Below are 20,433 nucleotides of genomic sequence, written 5' to 3'. Positions count from 1 at the left end.
TTTCCAAAGTGTCGAGATACTTTTCCTGACTGTGATATCAGTGTGTTTCTCGAGGGAGAGATGTTTGTCCAGTGTTACACCCAGTACTTTTAAGGTTTGTTCGAGGGGGAATGTGGATCCTTTTATTTGGATTGTGGTGTCTTTGATTTTGTCTTTGGGGGTTGCTAGGAAGAATTTGGTTTAGTCTGGGTTTAATTTTAGTCTGTAGGATTGCATCCAGAGTTCTATCTGACTAAGTATGCTTGTGAGGGAGTTAAGGAGTTCTTGAGTGAAATTGGTTAGAGGGATGACTATGGTAATGTCGTCTGCATAGATAAAGAATTTTAGCTTGAGGCTTTGCAGGAGGTTTCCTAGGGAGGTGAGGTAGATATTGAACAGGGTGGGGGACAGGGGGGAGCCTTGTGGCACACCGCAGGAGTTTTCCCAGGAGTAGGAGAGGGAATCGTTTTTAAATACCCTGTAAGATCTGTTCCGTAGGAACCCGTTGAACCAGTAGCCCTTATGGCTGCAGGAGCCACTTATATGGCAGTACAAAAGGGTTTTGGGGAGCTGCACATTTTTCACCATGAATGCAGTAATTAGAGTGGTTTATGGGCCTGGGTCCTCCTGATTCACTAACCCACCCCCAAGACCACTTAAGCCACCTCCGTGCAGCTCTACTAGGCTTTCCGATGCCAGGCTGTCAGGTGCTGATGTTCTGGAGGCAGATATGTAAAGTTGTTGTTATGATTTTTATGGGGGGGTCAGTGATCACTGGGGCTGTGTGTGTGTGTGGGGGGGATCTGTCACTTTGGATACCTTCTTGTGATTTAGACCTGGTTTTAGGAGGGAGGGAGGACAAACACATGCATTTGCATTGGGTTCAGCATGTCACATCAGGGAAATTACCTACTTCTGGTTCACATCAAATTTTGCTTTTCAGAATTTCAGATAAAGGATCTTGTACCTGTACTTAAGCATAAAATTAATACTTTACAAGTTTATGGCAAACACTAGGAAATGTCTAACCAGTTGCTGTCAGTTTGGTTTAGTGATTAGCTCCTTTTCTTTAAATCCATTTGTTTCTCTATCTTTGTTTACTCCTGGTCTGTATTTGTTTTATTTTCTCCATCCAGTTGAGTGAAAACAGAGGTAGCTTTGGGTTTTCAACTGAAATTATCAACTAGCTTATTTTCAGAATAAAAGTGCTTTAGAGGTGATATCTTGAACTTAAGGATGAAGATTAATGCATATAACCCCTCCCCTTTTATAAAATCGTAGCTCAGTTTTTAGTTCCATCAATGAGTGTTGGTACTGTTATCACCGCAGCCAGCACTGAAAAACACACTATGGTTTTGTAAAAGGGGGGATATATTGGTAGAAATTTTATGTTCAGTTGACATGAACACAGAAAGCTGGTTTTGTAAATTAGCCTTTTAATTAGCATATTGTGATAAATTGTATAAGTCCCTGTCTTCATTTTATTTTGGTACGTGTGTCCATGGCTGTTGAGCTGGAGTCAATTTTGGGTAGAGCCGGTATAAATTCACCATCTCTGACTCCAGCTTTAAAAAAAACAAACAAACAAAAAAAGACCTTACAACCGTGTTTTGCATATTCTCATTTGTCTGCATTTTTTTTTTTCTGTTCAGGCTCTTTGTTCGTACTTCAAATAAATATATTTTGTGGTCTATTAGTCCTAATTTTGTACAGAAATAAATATCCTATGTTTCTATAATCAACTTTCTCTTTGGCATGTTAGATTTACTCTACACAGTAGGAGATGTGTTTGGACAGTAAAAATGTTGAAGTCAAAAGTTTGGTGTAACAATTCCACAGCCCTGTGTGTGAATATATATGTACTGAGTATAGATTTTTAGCTATATGAACAAGTAGTCTGTCTTGTTAATGGGAAAGAGATCAGGTAAAAGTGTGGTCATTTTTTAACCTAGAACTATAAACACTGGCTTGATGTAAAATTTTCATTTATTTTCTTTTCCTCTATTTCCTTTATTGACTGTCATTTCTTTTTCTGTTTTACAGTTGCCGGACAAGTAACCGAAAAAGTTTGATAGGCAACAGCCAGTCTCCAGCACTTCCTCGGCCCCATTCTCCTCTTTCAGCTCATACAGGTATGTTATCTAAATTTGCAAAGTAAATGAACTATTCTCCATTAATTGTGTTAAGAAAGGAGGCCTGTTTTTGGTAACCAGACCTTTTTTAGGTGGTTCAATATATTTTTAGTTATTTAGGGGATCCTTTTATTAAGGCTTGCTAACCAATTTAGTGCTCACTAAATGCTAAGGTATCCATTATATTCTATGGGCACCTTAGCATTTAGTGCATGCTAATCTTTAGTGCGCTTTAATAAAGGGACCCCTAGGTGAGCTAAAATAATCTATTTTTTATACTAACTGGTTTCTGGTAAGCTTTAGCAGGGTTAACAATTCTGTTTGGGTTTTGGTTTTTTTTTTTTTTTTTTTTGCTCAATCACATTTTATTGACTTTTTAGCACAGGTAACAACATAACCAAACCAAACTATTTTAATAGACATAGGCAAGTAAGTATATAATGTGGTAAACATAAGTTTAAAGTCTGTTCATTCAGTGATTGTTTTAAATTCATCAGAGCCGATCAGACACTTGGTTTTGGGGAGTTCCTATACCCCTCCATCTCCTGTTTTCTTCTGTAGGACTGTCACCTGCTTTAGTACGAACTGAAGAGGCAGCAGAGATTGGGGAGAAAGAAGAGAAGCTGAAAAGCTGTGATTGACATCTGCAGAATGCTTATGAGCAGGAATGGGCAACCCGATCATGCAGCATACCATCCCAATCTACTGGAAAAGATATTATCAAGATAAGAACTAATATGGATCCTTCCCTAAATAAATCTTTCCAGCGAGAGAAACCAATTTCACTTAAGCCTCCTTTTATTAAACTGTGCTAGCAGTTTTTAGCGCCGGGAGCCACCCTGAATGCCTTGCGTTGCTCCTGACACTCATAGGAACTCTATGAGCGTCGGGAGTAGCGTAGGGTATTCAGCGCGGCTCCCCGCGCTAAAAACTGCTAGCACAGTTTAATAAAAGGGGGTATTAATCTAGTGTGCCAGGAAGTCCTTAAACTAAAAGGGTGCATCATCCCCCTTATCACCAAAGCAGCCTTTGCCCCTTTCCAGACCATGAGAAACCCTATCTTTTTTGTGGTTGCTTCCGCCCTTTGGAATTCAGCCCCAAACTCATTAAGAGAGACAACAACCCTGGAGAAATTTAAATCTTCTCTTAAAACATTCCTTTGTAAATATGCTTTCCAAGTTTAACTGTCCTTCTAAGGATTTTTTAAACCTTTTTAGTCCATTTCTGCTGGACTTGCACATTGTTACCCTGCCCCCTTGTTTTTTCCAGTTCTCTTCTCTTTCCTATAAAATTATATTGTTGTTCTCCCGTTTTCCTTTTGTACCTGTAAGTATCTGTCTTATGAACTGTCTGTTCCGCTTTTGTTTGGCTATTTGCATTAGCCTTGTTTTTATTGTAAAATCACCTTGAAATATATGATAAGGTGGTATATCAAATTCTCAATAAACTTGGAAACTTGGAGTTAAAAACAGATATTCAAAGAACTTGTTCTCCCTTTTCAGAACTTTCATATATATCCTTATCCAGTTCAAATATGGAATGGTGGCAAGCACTCTTATTCAATCTGAACCCAGTGCACAGATCTGTTTTCTAGATAATGCTTTCTTATTGCTCTTAGAACTGCTGCCTTATAGTACTGTTTTAAATTTAGGGACTCCCAATCCAGCCTGAGCTTAGTACACTGAAGTCGAGCCCATCTAATTTTAGGTTCCTCCCTAACTTGCATTTGCAGTGTTCCCATTGCCTCGCCATTTTTTATCTTACTGTATTTCTAACATGTGCAGCTAGCCTCCCTCTTGCTCTAATTTGTCTTGCAGCACTTCTAGTGTGCTTTCCAGTTTGGCAATAACAAGATCTGCAATCTCTGATTTGGTGTTTCTCAACTCACAGAGTATGACCTTCAATGCTTCATCTGCTCCCAGCACCATTGGCTCAGTATCCTCTGTCAGGGATGCCACAGGGTCCCCACCACCATCACTTAAGGGCCAACATCCTGGTTCACATCTAGGCCGATGCTGTGTTTCATGGTGTTGGCAAAATAGAGATGTTTAATCAACAGAGTACTCTTACCTTTCAGCACCTGAAGCATATTTGAAAATCTTAAAGCACTCTCCAATATGGTTTTCCACTCCTACCACATAAGAACATAAGAATTGCCGCTGCTGGGTCAGACCAGTGGTCCATTGCGTCCAGCAGTCCGCCCACGCAGCGGCCCCCAGGTCAAAGACCAGTGCTCTAAATGAGTCCAGCCTCACCTTCGTATGTTAAAGTTTAGCAGGAACTTGTCCATCTTTGTCTTGAATCCCTGGAGGGTGTTTTCCCCTATAACAGACTCCGGAAGAGTGTTCCAGTTTTCTACCACTCTCTGGTTGAAGAAGAACTTTCTTACGTTTGTACAGAATCTACCCCCTTTCAATTTTAGAGGGTGTCCTCTCATTCTCCCTACCTTGGAGAGGGTGAACAATCTGTCTTTATCTGCTAACTCTATTCCCTTAGTATTTTGAATATTTTGATCATGTCCCCTCTGTCTCCTCTTTTCAAGGGAGAAGAGGCCCAGTTTATCCAATCTCTCACTGTACGGCAACTTCTCCAGCCCCTTAACCATCTTAGTTGCTCTTTTCTGGACCCTTTTGATCCTTCTTCATGTATGGTGACCAGTGCTGGATGCAGTACTCCAAGTGAGGGCGCACCATGGCCCGGTACAGTGGCATGATAACCTTCTCAGATCTGTTCGTGATCCCCTTCTTTATCATTCCAAGCATTCTGTTTGCCATTTTCACTTTTTAACTCCTTCCAACAGTATGAATTAGGGGGGATCGGCATGGTAAGGATGAAGCTATTTCACTTGCCTCTACCACAAGGCAGTGGTAAACAGTTTGTCCATTTAGCATGCGCAAGTCAGTTATTTTGGGTGCACATGTGTTGACTGATGACTGTGAAATTCACTGTAAGTTTCCCAGTTCTGCACCTTTTTCAGAGCACAGCAGACAAAAAGTAAAGGGCACATGAGTCATTTTCTCTAATTGTAAAATTATATATGCTTTTGCCTGAATAGGTACAACAAATGGACATGTAGTTCAACAAATGCAATTTATGACATTAAAAAGAAATCCCATTATAATTGAAGAGTTGTCATGCTGTTTCTCAAAATATATTTCTGGCTATGCCTCCTTTTGTTTTGGAAATCTTGTTGGAATGGCTTAGTGATTCAGCCACAGAGCTGTGCGACTCAAATATCTTACCTGGGGCCAGCAGGGCTGAGAAAAGGAAAGGTAGCTTTGACTCTTGCTGAGAAGGACAGCAATACTGATTGGCTCAGTCTCTTAGGAGACTTCCCCTCTCAATTTCTAGACAGAAAAGGAGCCCGGGTCCCCAGGCATGCTGCTCGAGAAAGGTGGGAAAAAGAAAGGGCAAAGAATACTACAGCTAAGAAATCTAGTTAGAAATTTAAAAATAATAGTAGCAGTACTAGTCATTCATATAGGATGTTGTCCTCTTGAGACTAATGAATTAAACAAACGTAATTTGGGCATTAAAGGGATAATCTTATGAAGTGTTTTCCACATGAAAAGCATGAAATTGGCTCTTATAAAGTTGCTCAAGTATATACATGTGTGAAAAGTTGGTACTGTTATGCAATATGCCGTAGGCATTCTCAGGGCTTAGTTTGAATAGGGAATGGAGTTGTGATGTACATTGGCACTTTATTTTATTTATTTATTTTAAAAATTGATATACCGCCTAAGCTTTAAGCGGTTTCCAAGTAACAAACATGAATAAAATTAAAGTGAGATCCAACCACCCTTATCTACATTTAAGATCTTGTCCACATACAACATGCATTATTTATCCTGCATAAAAATGTTTCCAAAAATTGGAACAAATGGAACTTACTGTGACCTCTACATATAAGTGTTAACGAACAATTGATTTGTTAGTAATTTCTTGAATTTAGGGCAGTCCGTACATAGCCTTAATTGTTCAATCAAAGCATTCCATAAGGTCACTCCGGCCACTGAAAACATTTTAGATTTTGTGGCCACATAACATACTCCCCTTTCCATGTTTGCTATTAATTTCATGGCTCCAACCGATCTCAAGTCTCTTCCAGGTTTGTAAACCTCCCACAGTGTTAGAAACCAGACAGGGGCAATCCCATTTAACACCTAGTGCACTAATGATAACACCTTGTATTGCACTCGTTGTTTTATGGGTATTGTGAAGTATTAACTGCCTTTTCATGAAGAGATTCACCCAAAACAGTTTATAATATATAAATAACAGTGGAAACAGAAACAAAGAAAAAGACCATATGGCCAATCCAGTCTGCGCATGAAAATATATGCATCTAGTACACATCTGCAGAGCAGGTATAAATTTGTGCAACAAATTGCAGCTCTACACTCTCGAGGAACATAGGGAGAGGGGAGACATGATCGAAACATTTAAGTACCTCACGGGACGTGTCGAAGTGGAAGATGATATTTTCTTTCTCAAGGGACCCTCGGCCACAAGAGGGCACCCGCTCAAACTCAGGGGCAGAAAATTTCATGGCAACACCAGAAAGTATTTCTTCACAGAGAGAGTGGTTGATCATTGGAACAAGCTTCCAGCGCAGGTGATCGAGGCAGACAGCGTGCCAGATTTTAAGAATAAATGGGATACCCATGTGGGATCCCTACGAGGGTCAAGATAAGGAAATTGGGTCATTAGGGCATAGACAGGGGGTGGGTAAGCAGAGTGGGCAGACTTGATGGGCACTTACCACCTATGTGCCTATTTACCACTGTATTTGCCATGCAGCAAATAACCGATCTCTGTAGTATATGCAGGGCACATGCACATCCCCAACAGTTACTACACAGGCTTTGCACTGCCAATGCATCAATTTTTATACCTAATGCATGCCAATTACTTTAGTTTCCAGTCTTTTTAGTCTTTTGAGGAATCAGATTAGATTTTTTGGTTTAAAATGCTAGTGCACATTTCTAGTAGTCTACAGAATGATAAGAAGTAATTTTGAAGAACAGTTCTTAAAGCCAAAGTATAGCAGAACACCTTACAAAAACAATTAGAGGATAAAAGTGAGAATAGAATGAAGGGGAACTTCAGGGAGGAAGAAGGGGGAGCATGGGACAGTGGGAAAAGGAAGAAAAGCAATAAGTAGCTGGTTGGTATAACAGGGTATAGCAATAAGGGGTGAATATGGGCAAACTGGCTAAATATAAGATTCTTCTACCAACTGAGGGTAAAGAGCTGCTTTAGCTTAGTCATGGTATGGAGACAAAAGATCATAGCTGGAAACAGTATGGCACTATGGAGTGTTAACATTGTGCAACTATGCAATATTAGTTTGAAAGTTTGGAACAGAGCTTTGCTTTTCATAGAGTCAGATTGATGGAGTAGTTAATTACTGCGTATATTTAAGGCTTTTGACTACATTAATTAAGTTATCCCTTCCTATTATATATAGGCATCAGCGATTGAACCAATTTTAAAAGACAAGTCACAACAAGGGATTTATTAGATACATAGCAAGTGACTGAATGTATAAAGTCTCCATCCATATAAATAGCACTCTACAAATGATGACTATCCTTGTATGTGAGAACAAGGGGGATGAAACAGTTTAGAAATGTTGCAGCCTGTTAACAATTTCCTGGCTCACCGGTAGTTGCATTATTAGAGGAAGAACATATATCTTTCTATGTCAAATGGAACAGACTCGGATAATATTGTGTTTACTTTCATTGCCTTGTATAGACTTGAAGTTACAGAGGCATTATAATATCTTTAGTCTAGTTAACCATCTCTTCTTCAATAATTCCTAGCATCTTTGCTTTTTTTGGCCACCGCTGCCACACATCGAGCGGCAGGTTTCATCGTATTGTCTACAATGACACCCAGATCCCTTTTTTGGGCGCTAACCGGCACTTGTATGTTTTGGTGAGAAAAACGTGAAAGTGCCAGTATATGCCACTTTTTGGATGTCTTTCTTTTTTGGAAATGAGCCCCTTGCTACTCTTTAATTATGAAACTTTCCAGTGTTATGGCAATTTGTTTCAGTTTGTCTTGACTCATCAGCACTAAATACAATTTCTGGCACCGGTATCTCCCCCACAACTTCTTTGACAAAGATCAAACCAAAGAATTCATTTAATCACTCCACCCTGGCCTTATCTTTCCTGAGCATCCCTTTTTCCCCTTGGTCATCTAGCAGTCCAACTGATTCTTTTCCCCACTTCTTGCTTTTAATATACTTAAAAAAGTTTTTACTCTCTGTTTTTGTCTACAGCACAATCTTCTTTTCAAGGGCTCTCTTTGCCTTCCTTATCAGCATCTTGCGTTTGATTTGCCATTCCTAATGCTGTTTCATTTTCAGTCAGATCCTTCTTCTACTTTCTGAAGGATTTTCTTTTAGTTCTAATAACTTCCTTCACCTCACATGTTAACCATATCAGCTGCTGTTTGGTCTTCCACCTCCTTTTTTAATACATGGAATATATCTTGTCTGGGCTTCCGGGGTGCTATTTCTGAATAACATCCATGCCTTATATAAAGTTTTTGACCTTTGCAGCTGCTCCTCTGTTTCTTTTTTACCAATCCCCTCATTTAATCATAGTCTCCTTGTCTTGGATTTCTTGTGTGTATTTACTCCAGAGATTATATCAAATCTGATCATGTTATGATCACTATTATCAAGTGGACCCAGCTTCATTACCTTCTGCACCAGTTCATTCACTCCACTAAGAACTAGGTCTAGTATTGCTTCATCTCTTGTATGTTCCTGAACTAGCACTCCCCACACATTAGTGCTACACCATTCAGGGGGAAAAAATCGATTCAATTCAGCCTATTGATTTGATTTGATTTTCCTGGCCAAGTGGATGTTTTTTTCAAATATCCTGGTGGGTTTATTTTATAGCTTCTTCATCCCTTTTATAGCCTCTTCACCCACTTTGCCCTCTCCTACCCACACTGGCGCTGTGGTGTAAACAAAATAAACAAACAAAAAAGACTTTTTCTCTCTCTCATAAATCCTAGCTCACTTTCGTGGTCTAACACCACAAAATAGAAAATAAAATTATTTTTTTACCTTTTGTTGTCTAATCATTATTCAGATCTTATCGGTCCCTGGCTCCGGTTGTCTTCTGATAACTTGCTTACCAGAGTCTCCTTCTTTCTTCTTTCTCCGTGCTAACCATCCATCTTCTATCTCTGTCCTCCCCTTCCATTTCCCTTCCCTCCCCCGGAGGTATGGCATCTTTCCTTTTTTTCGTCTCCATCCACAGATCCACCTTTTCTGAATTACCCTTTCATCCTTCATCTCTCTCTCCTTCCCCACCACACCAGGGTCCACCATGTCTCCCTTTCTCTTCCCAACTACCCTCCTATCCCCCCTCCACACCATCCCTTGTGTGTCCAACTTCTCTCCCTTTCTGTTCCTTCCCTCCGTATATCCCATTGTCCACCATCTCTCTCCCTCTCCTGTTTTTAGATCCTTATTTCTTCTATCCTTCCCCATCTTCCCTCTCCATGATCTCCCCCAAGTCCATCTCCCCCCTCCACCAAGTTCATTTCTCCCATCTATCTTCTCCCCATCTCTCCTCCAGTCCACTAACTCCTCATCTCCCCTCTCCCTCCATTTTATTTATTTTTTTATGGCACTCCTAAGCCCCCTGCACCTTTCCCAAAGAGAGTCCAGCAGGAGGGATGCATCTGGGAAGAGGTCTGCCAGTGGCGCTAGCGATCCACTCCTGCCACTACTCCTTGCGTCTTCTCTCCTCTGCGGCCCACCATCAGTGAAAACTTCATGTTTCCGCTTGGGTGGCCAAATGGAGAGAAGATGCCCAGAGTAGCAGCAGGTAGTAAATTGCAAACGGTACCGCCGCTTTTGAAAAACCGGAAGTTACATCAGAAGCAAGGACTCCGGTGGCAGAGAGAAAGCCCGAATGGGTCCCTGGTGTAAATCAGCGGCAGCAAGGCTCTTTCCTTCCTGGCAGCATAGAAACATAGAAACATAGAAGATGACGGCAGAAAAGGGCTACAGCCCATCAAGTCTGCCCACTCTGCTTACCCACCCCCTGTCTATGCCCTAATGACCCAATTTCCTTATCTTGACCCTCGTAGGGATCCCACATGGGTATCCCATTTATTCTTAAAGTCTGGCACGCTGTCTGCCTCGATCACCTGCACTGGAAGCTTGTTCCAATGATCAACCACTCTCTCTGTGAAGAAATACTTTCTGGTGTCGCCATGAAATTTTCCGCCCCTGAGTTTGAGGGGGTGCCCTCTTGTGGCCGAGGGTCCCTTGAGAAAGAAAATATCATCTTCCACTTCGACACGTCCCGTGAGGTACTTAAATGTTTCGATCATGTCTCCCCTCTCCCTGCGTTCCTCAAGAGTGTAGAGCTGCAATTTGTTCAGTCTCTCTTCGTACGAGAGACCCTTGAGCCCCGAGATCATCCTGGTGGCCGTCCGTTGAACCGATTCAATTCTGCGCACATCTTTACTGTAATGTGGCCTCCAGAATTGCACACAGTACTCCAGATGAGATCTCACCATGGCCCTGTACAGGCAGACCTCAATTACAACTCAGCAATGGCAGGGAGGACAAGAAGCGCGAAGTCTACAATCAAGACCAGTATTCCAGTCGCTATGGGGATCCAGGAAGCGACCACGGACTGCGTGCAGAAGGAGGAAGACCCAGGACGGTGGACAGAGGTCTCTCTCCTCTCCTCTCTGGCCAGACAAAAGCGGTGGTAGCAAGGGGGCCAATGAATCAGTAAGTCCGATTTTCTTCAATAACAAATCGATTCAAATCGATTCACCCAAAGTGAATCGGAGAATCGATTCGAATCGCGAATCAGGCAGCACTACCACACCACCCAGGTCCTGAACTCAACTTTCTTCCTGATTCCCAAACTCCCTCCCCTCCCTGGAGTTTACCAAGTCTCACTGGTAATCTAGTGGACAAAGATTGTGACAGAAAAACTCTCCCTCTATTCCTGCCCCATAGCCACTTTGGGTTTATATTGGTGAATATGACCCCCTGTAGTAGTCTCATGGTATTACAACTAGGGGTCTGTCTGACATTTAAGGGCAATCAGTCCTTATTAAGCAGATTGATACCTAGAAGTAGTACCATAAGACTATCACTATGGGTCATAGCTGCCATTTTGAACCAGGAGCAGAGAGGGACTGCTCCCTTCGTACACTAACCCCCTCTTCTACAAAGCCACACTAGTGGCTGACACGCGGCAACAGCCCCGAAGCCCTTTAAATCTCTATGGGCTTCGGGGTCGTTACCACACGGCAGTCACTAGCACGGCTTTATAGAAAAGGGGGTAAAACTACCAGGGAGACCACACAGTAAGACCCTTGAGGGAGAAGAGAGTTGTGGGCCTTAGGGGTGCTAGATTTTTTTGGCGTGAGGATACTTGGGAGTGGGGTCTGTGGGGATGCAGATGGATTCAGATTAAGGGAGTGACAGACATTTGGTGGGTTATTGCTTCAGTAAGGTTGGGTTGTTTTTTTGGGGGGAGGGCATAGCTGTGTTACCTGACTGCTAGTAGTGAAACTGCACTTAACACAATTGATGTACTTAAGTGCAGCTGTGCTATAGTTAGGCCTGACAGCTAGCATTTAGTATAGTTCCATGTGCTAGCAGTCAGTGCCAGCTATGCCCTATCCCTGCCCATAATCCGCCAGGACCCTGCTGCTACCAATGCTAAGCAGATAGTTTGGGATTTTTACCAAGCTGACTTGTTTAAGTGCATGGTAGTTGTTGGCACAGGTCTGTGCTAATGTCTGCCATACATTAGCACCTGTGTTAGCTGCTCAGTGGAGTTTGGTGACTTAAAAGGCAAATATTGCGTGTTCCCTGGACCACTATTACAACTACTGCTGACTGCATATGTACTTTTGTATATTGAACTGTGTAGCAATAAAGACAATTCTATCAGTAGTAAAACATAAAATCACACACTAAAAACAATACAGTTGAAATTCATCAGTCAAGCTGAAGAAATTCAGAGTAGGTAAATTGATTTGCAATAAAGTTTTTTAAACCCCCCCCCCCCCCCCAAAGAACAGTAGATAGTAGATCAAAAAGCTAAACCCATCAAAAGGAAATAAAATCAACAATAAAAAAGTAAATAGTAAAATCAGAAAAGAATAAGTTTTATTCAACTTTCAGTAGCCTGATGGAAAAGTCATGCTTTATTTTCTGTTATAAAGGCAATAGAGTTGATAGTACAGTGAGAGATTGGACAAAAAGGGCCTCTTCTCCCTTGAAAAGAGGAGACTGAGAGGGGACATGATCGAAATATTCAAAATACTGAAGGGAATAGGGTTAGCAGATAAAGACTGATTGTTCACTCTCTCCAAGGTAAGGAGAACGCGAGGGCACTCTCTAAAGTTGAAAGGGGATAGATTCCATACAAACATAAGGAAGTTCTTCTACACCCAGAGAGTGGTAGAAAACTGGAACGCTCTTCCGGAGTCTGTTATAGGGGAAAACACCCTCCAGGGATTCAAGACAAAGTTGGACAAGTTCCTGCTAAACTGGAACGTACGCAGGTGAGGCTGGACTCATTTAGAGCACTAGTCTTTGACCTGAGGGCCGCCGCGTGAGCGGACTGCTGGGCACGATGGACCACTGGTCTTACCCAGCAGTGACAATTCTTATGTTCTTTTTATATTTATACAAATGTAAACATTCCAGAGCCTGCATTTTGAAAGTTCCTGAAAAGAATGCATGCTGATAAATAGCAGTCTGAGCGTTAATTTTATTCTTGTCAATCCATTGTGTTCCCTAACTATTCTCAGTTGGCATGAGTGCTGAATACCTATTGTTTTTATGTTGTGAAAATGCTAAGAGGCATCATTTAAGCTGATCATCAAACAGCAACAAAAAGGCTTCAAACTGTGACCAACTTTTATTATCTGCCAGCAGTTTCCAATATCAATTATCATTAATCCTCTAATTCCCTAAGCGCTAATATAAGTTCAGTGCATCTGAAACTCTTGTTTTTGTAAGTAGACAGCTATTAAAAGCACATTAATAATCTGTGGAGTGAGTGTAACATATGCCTTTTCCAAAGATTTGCAGTTCTACCCTCTGTGGTAGGCATAGGACTTCTCGAAGCTAATTCCGAAACAATCAAACAATTTAATTAATCTCGATATAGCTTTCTTAACAATAACTGCTTCTAAAATGAGGCACCCTGTGTAGTGCCATTAGATAAAGCGTTATTTTGGTATGCTGATTACCTACTCACTGTCCTACTTCCCTCTGGAGTTGATGGAGTTAATTACCTACCCAATGCCTGACCACCACTTAAGTTTTACTTTATTGGGCCAAGAACATGGGCCATAATCTCCACAATTTATAGTAATAACCTGGGCCTCCAACAGACAAAAGCCAACAAATCCCCGGGAACAGCAGGATTTGAGTAATAAGTGAGTGCTACACATATGGGCAGAGAATTAACTGGCAACAGTTTTCATCTGACAGTCTCTCAGGTATTTGCTTGCAGATGGGTGGATGAATACTGAGAACAATGCTGTGAGTACTGAAGGTCATGCATACGACTCCAATTCTAATCCATTACACTTTACCTCATCTGTCGGATTTGAAGACCTGAGTAGTACAGAAGACTATAGCACCCTGTGTATTGTTTTGCTCATTTGTCTCAAAACCAAAATGGATTTTTTTTTTTTAAACAAAAGGCTTCAGGGTAAACTCATTGTGTTTATTCTGAACCTGTGTGAAAATCGTCATGAGAACTGAGTAATCCATCCGAAGAGCTGTGGAAACAGGCATAGGTATAGAAACAAGCAGAATAGGTATTGCAATGAAAATCTCTTTTTTTATACACGTCTAGGGCAGGGTGGGTGGGTGGGGGGGGGGGATATCTTTCTGGTTATTCTTTGATTCATTTGCTGGTTGGGAGGGGAGGGATATTTTTCTTCTGCATGTTATTGATTGAATTTAAGTGCTTATGTTGTTTGTTAATGTCAATATATTTCCTGGCACTTTGTATTAGTTTGGAAAATTAATAAAGATTTATTAAAAAAATAAAAAAATCTCTCCAAGCATTTTACATTTCTCTGGTATCTATGCTTAAGTGAGGTGTTTTATATTTCTTTTTTTCTTCGGAATATTACCGTATTTATTCTGTATAAAGCAATGATTATTTGTTGAAAATTGAGTTGCATATTTTGGAAACGGAACAACAATATAAAGCTGAAAATAAGCAACATTTTGAAATTATATTGGTATTCCTTCCTGGGACGGTATTGTGGCCTTCTCTTTTTAAGACTCCTCCAGCTCTCCATCGCTCTGACATTTTATAGAAAAGTCATTTGTATTAGTAATTTAAAAAAATATATAAATATACAAACAACAAAGGCTCATTGTCATTTTAAAGCATCCTTTTCCCTGGAACTGAAAGGCAAAGAACGTGTGTATGACTCTTTTACATTTAATATTTGTTTTTGTTTTTCCATGCTTTCCATTCCTTTTTTATCTATATTTTTATGAATGTTTTTCTGACAGTAATGAAGCACATATCATACTCAGCCTGTAGGTACTTCCGCTAGAACTGGTTTCAAGGATATAAATATTCCCAAGTTATATTTACCTACGGTTGTTCTAACCGCCAAGATTTTCCATGAGAGGGACTGAGCAGATGCATCTCTTTTTTTGTTACGTACTTTAGTTTGTGACTTTTGCCAACACGATCAAGAGAGTTAAAAAAAATGCCAAGTGAAAATCTGCTTCAACTCCTTTGGCATGGCTGGATGAGCTGGGTCAAACATTGCAAGTTGATTCAAGTCATGATTAACTTAGATGTTGATGAGTTAGTTCAAACAGGTTTAGATTTAATTCAAGATGTGTCTGGTCCAAGCTGGCCTTAATGCAATTTATGTGAACTGAGTCAACACCCTCTCGCTACTTTTCCAGTCTTAGGTGAGCTTAGATTCTTCCCAATCTGATGCTTCAGAGCCAGAGTAACACTATACTGAGCCCTAGGCATCCACACATTTGTAGGCCCTTTGATCATGCACCCCTGTTTAAATCCCCCTCCATCTCAATTCACATTCCCTTTCCTTTCCATAGTTATATGAAATGGACCCCACCAGAGACACTAAAACATGCATAGACACATGTGTACACCAGAGCCAGCCCTGCCAGTAAGCAGACTAGGCAAATGCCTAAGGTGTCAGAATTTATTTATTTATTTTTGGTGGTGGTGGTGGTGGGGGGGGGGGGTAATTCTGGTAAAAAACAGAGCCCTCTTTCTCTTCCCCCTGAATACATATGCATGCACTCTTTTGCTCTTCAAATGCTCTCACACTTCAGACACATACAAGCACACTTTTGTTCTTCAGACATACGCACACATTCACCCACTTCAGGCATGGGCAGGAACGTACAATGCACTCTGTCACTTTTCAGACAAGTGCACATTCACACTTTTTTTCTGGTAGTATGCCTCTCGTGCTCAGGCACTAAGGGCTCCTTTTACTAATGTGCGCTAGCGGTGTTAGTGCGTGCTACAATGCCGCCTGCGCTAAACGCTAACACCTCCATAGAGTTTGCGGTAGTATTTTTCATTTAGCGCGTGTTTGCGTGTGCTAATCTTAAGCGCGCGCTAAAAACGCTAGCGTGCCTTAGTAAAAGGAGCCCTAAGTCTCGTATCTCAATCAGGTCTGCCTATAGTCATGTGAATTTTTTTCTATCTGGTGCACCTTTTTTTCTCAGGTTGTAGCAGCACCCTCCTCACACTTCTCCTTATTCATTTTATATTCCTTTCCCTTCTCAACAAACCTCTCCTCTCTAGGACACTCAATGGTACCACTAGCTTTTTCCAAGGCCCCGTGTAAAGCTGTCTTACCCATAACACTTGCAACTCCCTTCCTTATTCCTGTGACTAGAGCAGCACTCCCTGGAGTGAAGTGGTGGCCTAGTGGTTATAGCAGCTGGTTGTGAGTTTGATTCCCACTGCAGCTCCTTGTGACTCTAGGCAAGTCACCTAACATTTCATTGCCCAATATAAACCGCTTTGATTATGTAAACCACACAGAAAAATCTAGGGTTACCATTCCTGGACATGTCCTCCTTTTCAGACAACTGTCAGGCATCCGAGTGGTTTTGGTGATTTTCCACCATTTGTCCAGGTTTCCGACAGTTGTAGAGAAAACAGGCTGGGCTCCGGCAATGGGTCAGTGGCAGGCTAGCAGCGATTTTCACAACCCGGAAGCCTCTCTTCTGCCACATCTCACCCTCATCTTCCTGTTTCTCTGTGGCAATTTCCTGTTTCTCTGTGGCAGAGGGGAGGCTTTCAGGTTAGCAGCAGGCAGCGTGTGAGAATTGCTGACGGCTGCCTCTTACCCATTGAAAAACAAGAGGAGAGTTGTAGGAATGGGACAATGAGGGAGGGAAGGAGAGATGCTCGACATGGGGTGAAGAAGGTTGCTTTGGAGAAAGGGAGAGACAGCAATGAAGTGTTGGGAAGGGAGAGATGCTTCTTGGAGGGGGAAAAATGTTGGGCATGTGAAAGGGAAGGGAGAGATATTGAATATGATGGAGAAGAGGGGGAGAGAGTGCATGGGGGAAAGGGAGAAATATTGGAGGAAGGAAAAGATGATGCATGGAGGGAGTGGAAAGACAGATGTTGGACCCAGAGCACAAGGGAGGGACAGAGAGATGTTTTAATTTGCAGAGAACTATTTGTGTGATCCCATAGGCATGTAAAAGGACATGCATGGAAAGTCTTACTAACTTTTATGTAATCTGTGCATAGGAGTTCCTGGGGACATAGTTTGGGCAGAGGTGCAATATATATGCACATTTTGTATAAGTACCCAAAAACAAATTTTATTATAGAGACCCAACATGGGCCGTCTTTTGGCAATATGCTGGCATCAGGGTCAACAGAATTAATGTTCCAACAAAAGTCAATGATGTTGAATCGATCAAGTTAAAATAGAAGCATCCAAAGTAAATACGGCCAAAACCACTTTCCCTATTAGCATGAACATGGTGACACATTCATGTTACTTTGTCTCCCTCCCTATGGCGCATTCACATTGCTCTGCTAAGTTTGTAGAGGAGGAAAAGGTGGCCTGATGTGCAAGTGGTTCAGTTCCTCCTACTACTGCTCAATCCCTGTGGGGAAGGGGAGAGAGATCTGAGAGGGAATTCTGCGTTGCACAGAATTCCCCTAAAAGTTGTGCCTATTTTATAAAGACACAGACACTTATTTTGCCTTTATAAAACAGGTGCACTTTTTTAATAAATTTCTCACATCGGCGTATTATAAAAATCAAGCCCCCCCCCAAAAAAAAAATAGAAACAGAGAAAAAATGGCCCATCCATACCACTCACTCTATATATTTGGATTTATTAACTGCCTTTTCATGTCACCTCTTCTCGCTTTTGTGGATAAAAATGTTGAGACCTAGTAAAACGTCTCTGCATTCCCTTTTTGTTTGTTCTATAAAAGAAGAAACATCAACAGACATTCTGCAATGATTTGTCACATGCCAAGTATTCTATGCAATTGGAAAGCAAAATACTGTCTTCTATATTTTTATTTCACTCAGGGACTTAGTGGCAAAAAGAGTTGAACAAACTCTTGCAAATCCTTGCCAAGGCCAGTGGTTCAGAGATCTTGGGCTTAATACAAAGAAGGCCCATGTTGGTATTTAAATTGACCAAGTAGATTTTGAGGGCCAGATTCTACAACAGCTGCTCTATCGCTACCTAAATTAATTGGTTTAATTGGCATGATAATTAGTTGCACCATTAAAACCCATTTAAAATTTTGTTTAAAAAAATAGCTGCCACTACGTGGCTCAAGACTGGCAGCTAGCGGTACATAGTGACACCAAAGCCCAGAAGTGTGCATGGTTAGTGGGGCGGTGCTAGACTTTGACCCTACTAGGTGCTGCTGGCTGCGATTCAGGAAGGACCCTGGGCACCAAAAATGTAGGCCTGTGAAACCTTGGCCTACATTTCTGCCACCTAGGGTCCTTGGGGAGCCGCAATTCTGTATGCGGAGCCTATGGGTAATTGACACATGGCAGGTGCTGCTTACAAAATCAGTGCCTGACTGAAGCTTGCGCTTCTGCAGAATTAATTTTCTCTCCCTTTCCTGCCTTCTCTCTCTCTGGCCACAGGACTGACTGTTCTGGCACTTACTACTTTGTAATGTATGTTTCTCCTGTGGCAATATAGAGCAATGATGTTGCCCTCAGGGATGCTGGGAGCTTCCTTTTTTTCAACAGTTAGTGCTAATACTGGGTTTGATTGTGAAGATTCTTCTGCTGTTAAAAATTATGTGCAGCAATATGAAGCACAAGACAGACTGCTGTGGAGCCCAATGGCAGGCAATCAGCTATGGAAGTTATACTAAAAAAAAAAGTGATAAGTTAATTTAAGACGAGCTTATCTTTAATTATCAGGAATGTGCTAGTAATGGAAATAAAAATACAGCCAGGAGCTGTTACACTTAATGAGCTGTTGCTCCCAGTAATTTGCTTTGTGCAGTTCAGCAGGACAGCAGTAAATTATACAGGCTCCCAAATAAAGATCAAAATCTATATTGAGATGACTGGTTTCAGATTTTATTTTCCCTTTAGGAACAAACTTCATGCCACCTTGAAATTGCCACGGCCCCCTGAGATATACAGACAGTAATGCTGTCACCTGGGGGTAGAGAATGGTGAAAGCGCTTGATTCAGCCACACCAGATAATGGACAAAGGAATGGGGGTGTTTGACAATACAGACAGACTCCTGGCCTCTAGGGACTCTCCCAACAGCAGATGCATTTCAATGCAGGAAGGAACAGGCATTGCCCCGGTTCTGCACCACTTTCTCCAGATACAGTTTTCAGAAGTATGCAGATCTATTACCGGTACATTACTCGGTTTTAGTGTAACATACAGGAGTTAATATAATTTCTTCAAGAGATACCCAGAGACTGTTTAAAATGTGACTCTTAGGGCTAGTACAATGAAAAGATATTTTTGAAAAACAGAAGGAATTTTGTTTCCACATGCTATTTTTTAAATCATTTTAATGATGAATTGTATGCTTCAATTGAATACTTTTTTCCATGTTGCCTGATATAAATGTTAATGTCTTCCTCTGGAGATGATTATAGAAGTGTCAGGCAACATTAATTTATTTATTGGGATTTATTAACCACTTTTATGAAGAGACTCACCCAAGGAAGTATGCAGCAGGTAAACCTTGACATAAAACTTACAATTTTGTTAATGGCATATAATAGTAATATGATCAAATATAAGCATAAGTACAATCGGTGAGGTAAACATGGAGATAGCAAATTGAACCCAAGTAAAAGTACTAACATGGCACAGTACCAGAAATAAAAACACATTTAACAGAACTATAAAACAATCATAGAACAGAAAGACGATTCAATAAATGTTAGCAGAACACAAATGATACAATAAAAGACCTTGTGGAAGAATATTCCTATAACATCGAAATGATAGTCACAATGTTCACACAACACAGATGAAACACTCTAATAAGCACACATTAGAATATTTAAATAATATAAATTTGATGTTTCACTTCATAGCATATGATGAAACGTGTTAATAGCTAAGTGATGGGAAAGAAGTAGTTGAAATAGACAGATGGGACTTACAGTAATGAGTAGTACAAGTATTGGGATAAATAGATGTCTGGCTAACATAGATGCCCAGTGGAAGGTTTCAGAGTATTGTCTTCGAAGACACCTAGATCTTTTTCTTGCGTGCTGAGCCCTAAGGTGGACCCCAGCATCATTCTTCCCAATGTGCATTACTTTGCATTTGTCCACATTAAGTGCTCCTTTTACTAAGGTGTGCTAGTGGTTTTAGCGCACGTGCTACACGCTAACGCCTCCATAAAGCGTGCGTTAGTATTTTTGTGTAACGCGGGGGTTAGCGTGCGTTAAAAACGCTAGCGCACCTTAGTAAAAGGAGCCCTAAATTTCATCTGGTATTTGGATGCCCAGTCTTCCAATTTCCTAAGGTCTTCTTGCAATTTTTCGGTCTGCATGTGTTAACAACTTTGAACGGTTTAGTGGAAACTGCAGATTTAATCACCTCATTTGTTCCAATTTCCAGATCATTTCCAGGTCCCTGTGCTACTCCACTATTCACCCTTCTCTATTGAGAAAAATAGCTATATAACCCAGTTCTCTGTTTTATGTCAAATAACCAGTTCCTAATCCACAACATGACACTGCCTCCATGACTCTTTAATTTTCTCAGGAGTCTCTCATGAGAAA

The 20,433-nt window shown here is 41.1% G+C and overlaps 1 protein-coding gene across 6 annotated transcripts in view; it reads left to right on the top strand.

Annotated features, from left to right (window-relative positions):
* Positions 1 to 20,433, top strand: part of MAST4 (microtubule associated serine/threonine kinase family member 4) — a 924,748-nt gene that overhangs the window by 720,887 nt on the left and 183,428 nt on the right. For all 6 annotated transcript variants that reach the window (XM_033929923.1, XM_033929917.1, XM_033929952.1 and 3 more), the window contains one exon: positions 2,023 to 2,111. In XM_033929923.1, the coding sequence (XP_033785814.1) occupies positions 2,023 to 2,111 (89 nt within the window). The remainder of the gene's footprint in view (positions 1 to 2,022; positions 2,112 to 20,433) is intronic.

Source organism: Geotrypetes seraphini, chromosome 1, assembly GCF_902459505.1.
Source record: "Geotrypetes seraphini chromosome 1, aGeoSer1.1, whole genome shotgun sequence".
Lineage (NCBI taxonomy): Eukaryota > Metazoa > Chordata > Amphibia > Gymnophiona > Dermophiidae > Geotrypetes > Geotrypetes seraphini.
This window is presented reverse-complemented; position numbering and strand designations above follow the sequence as displayed.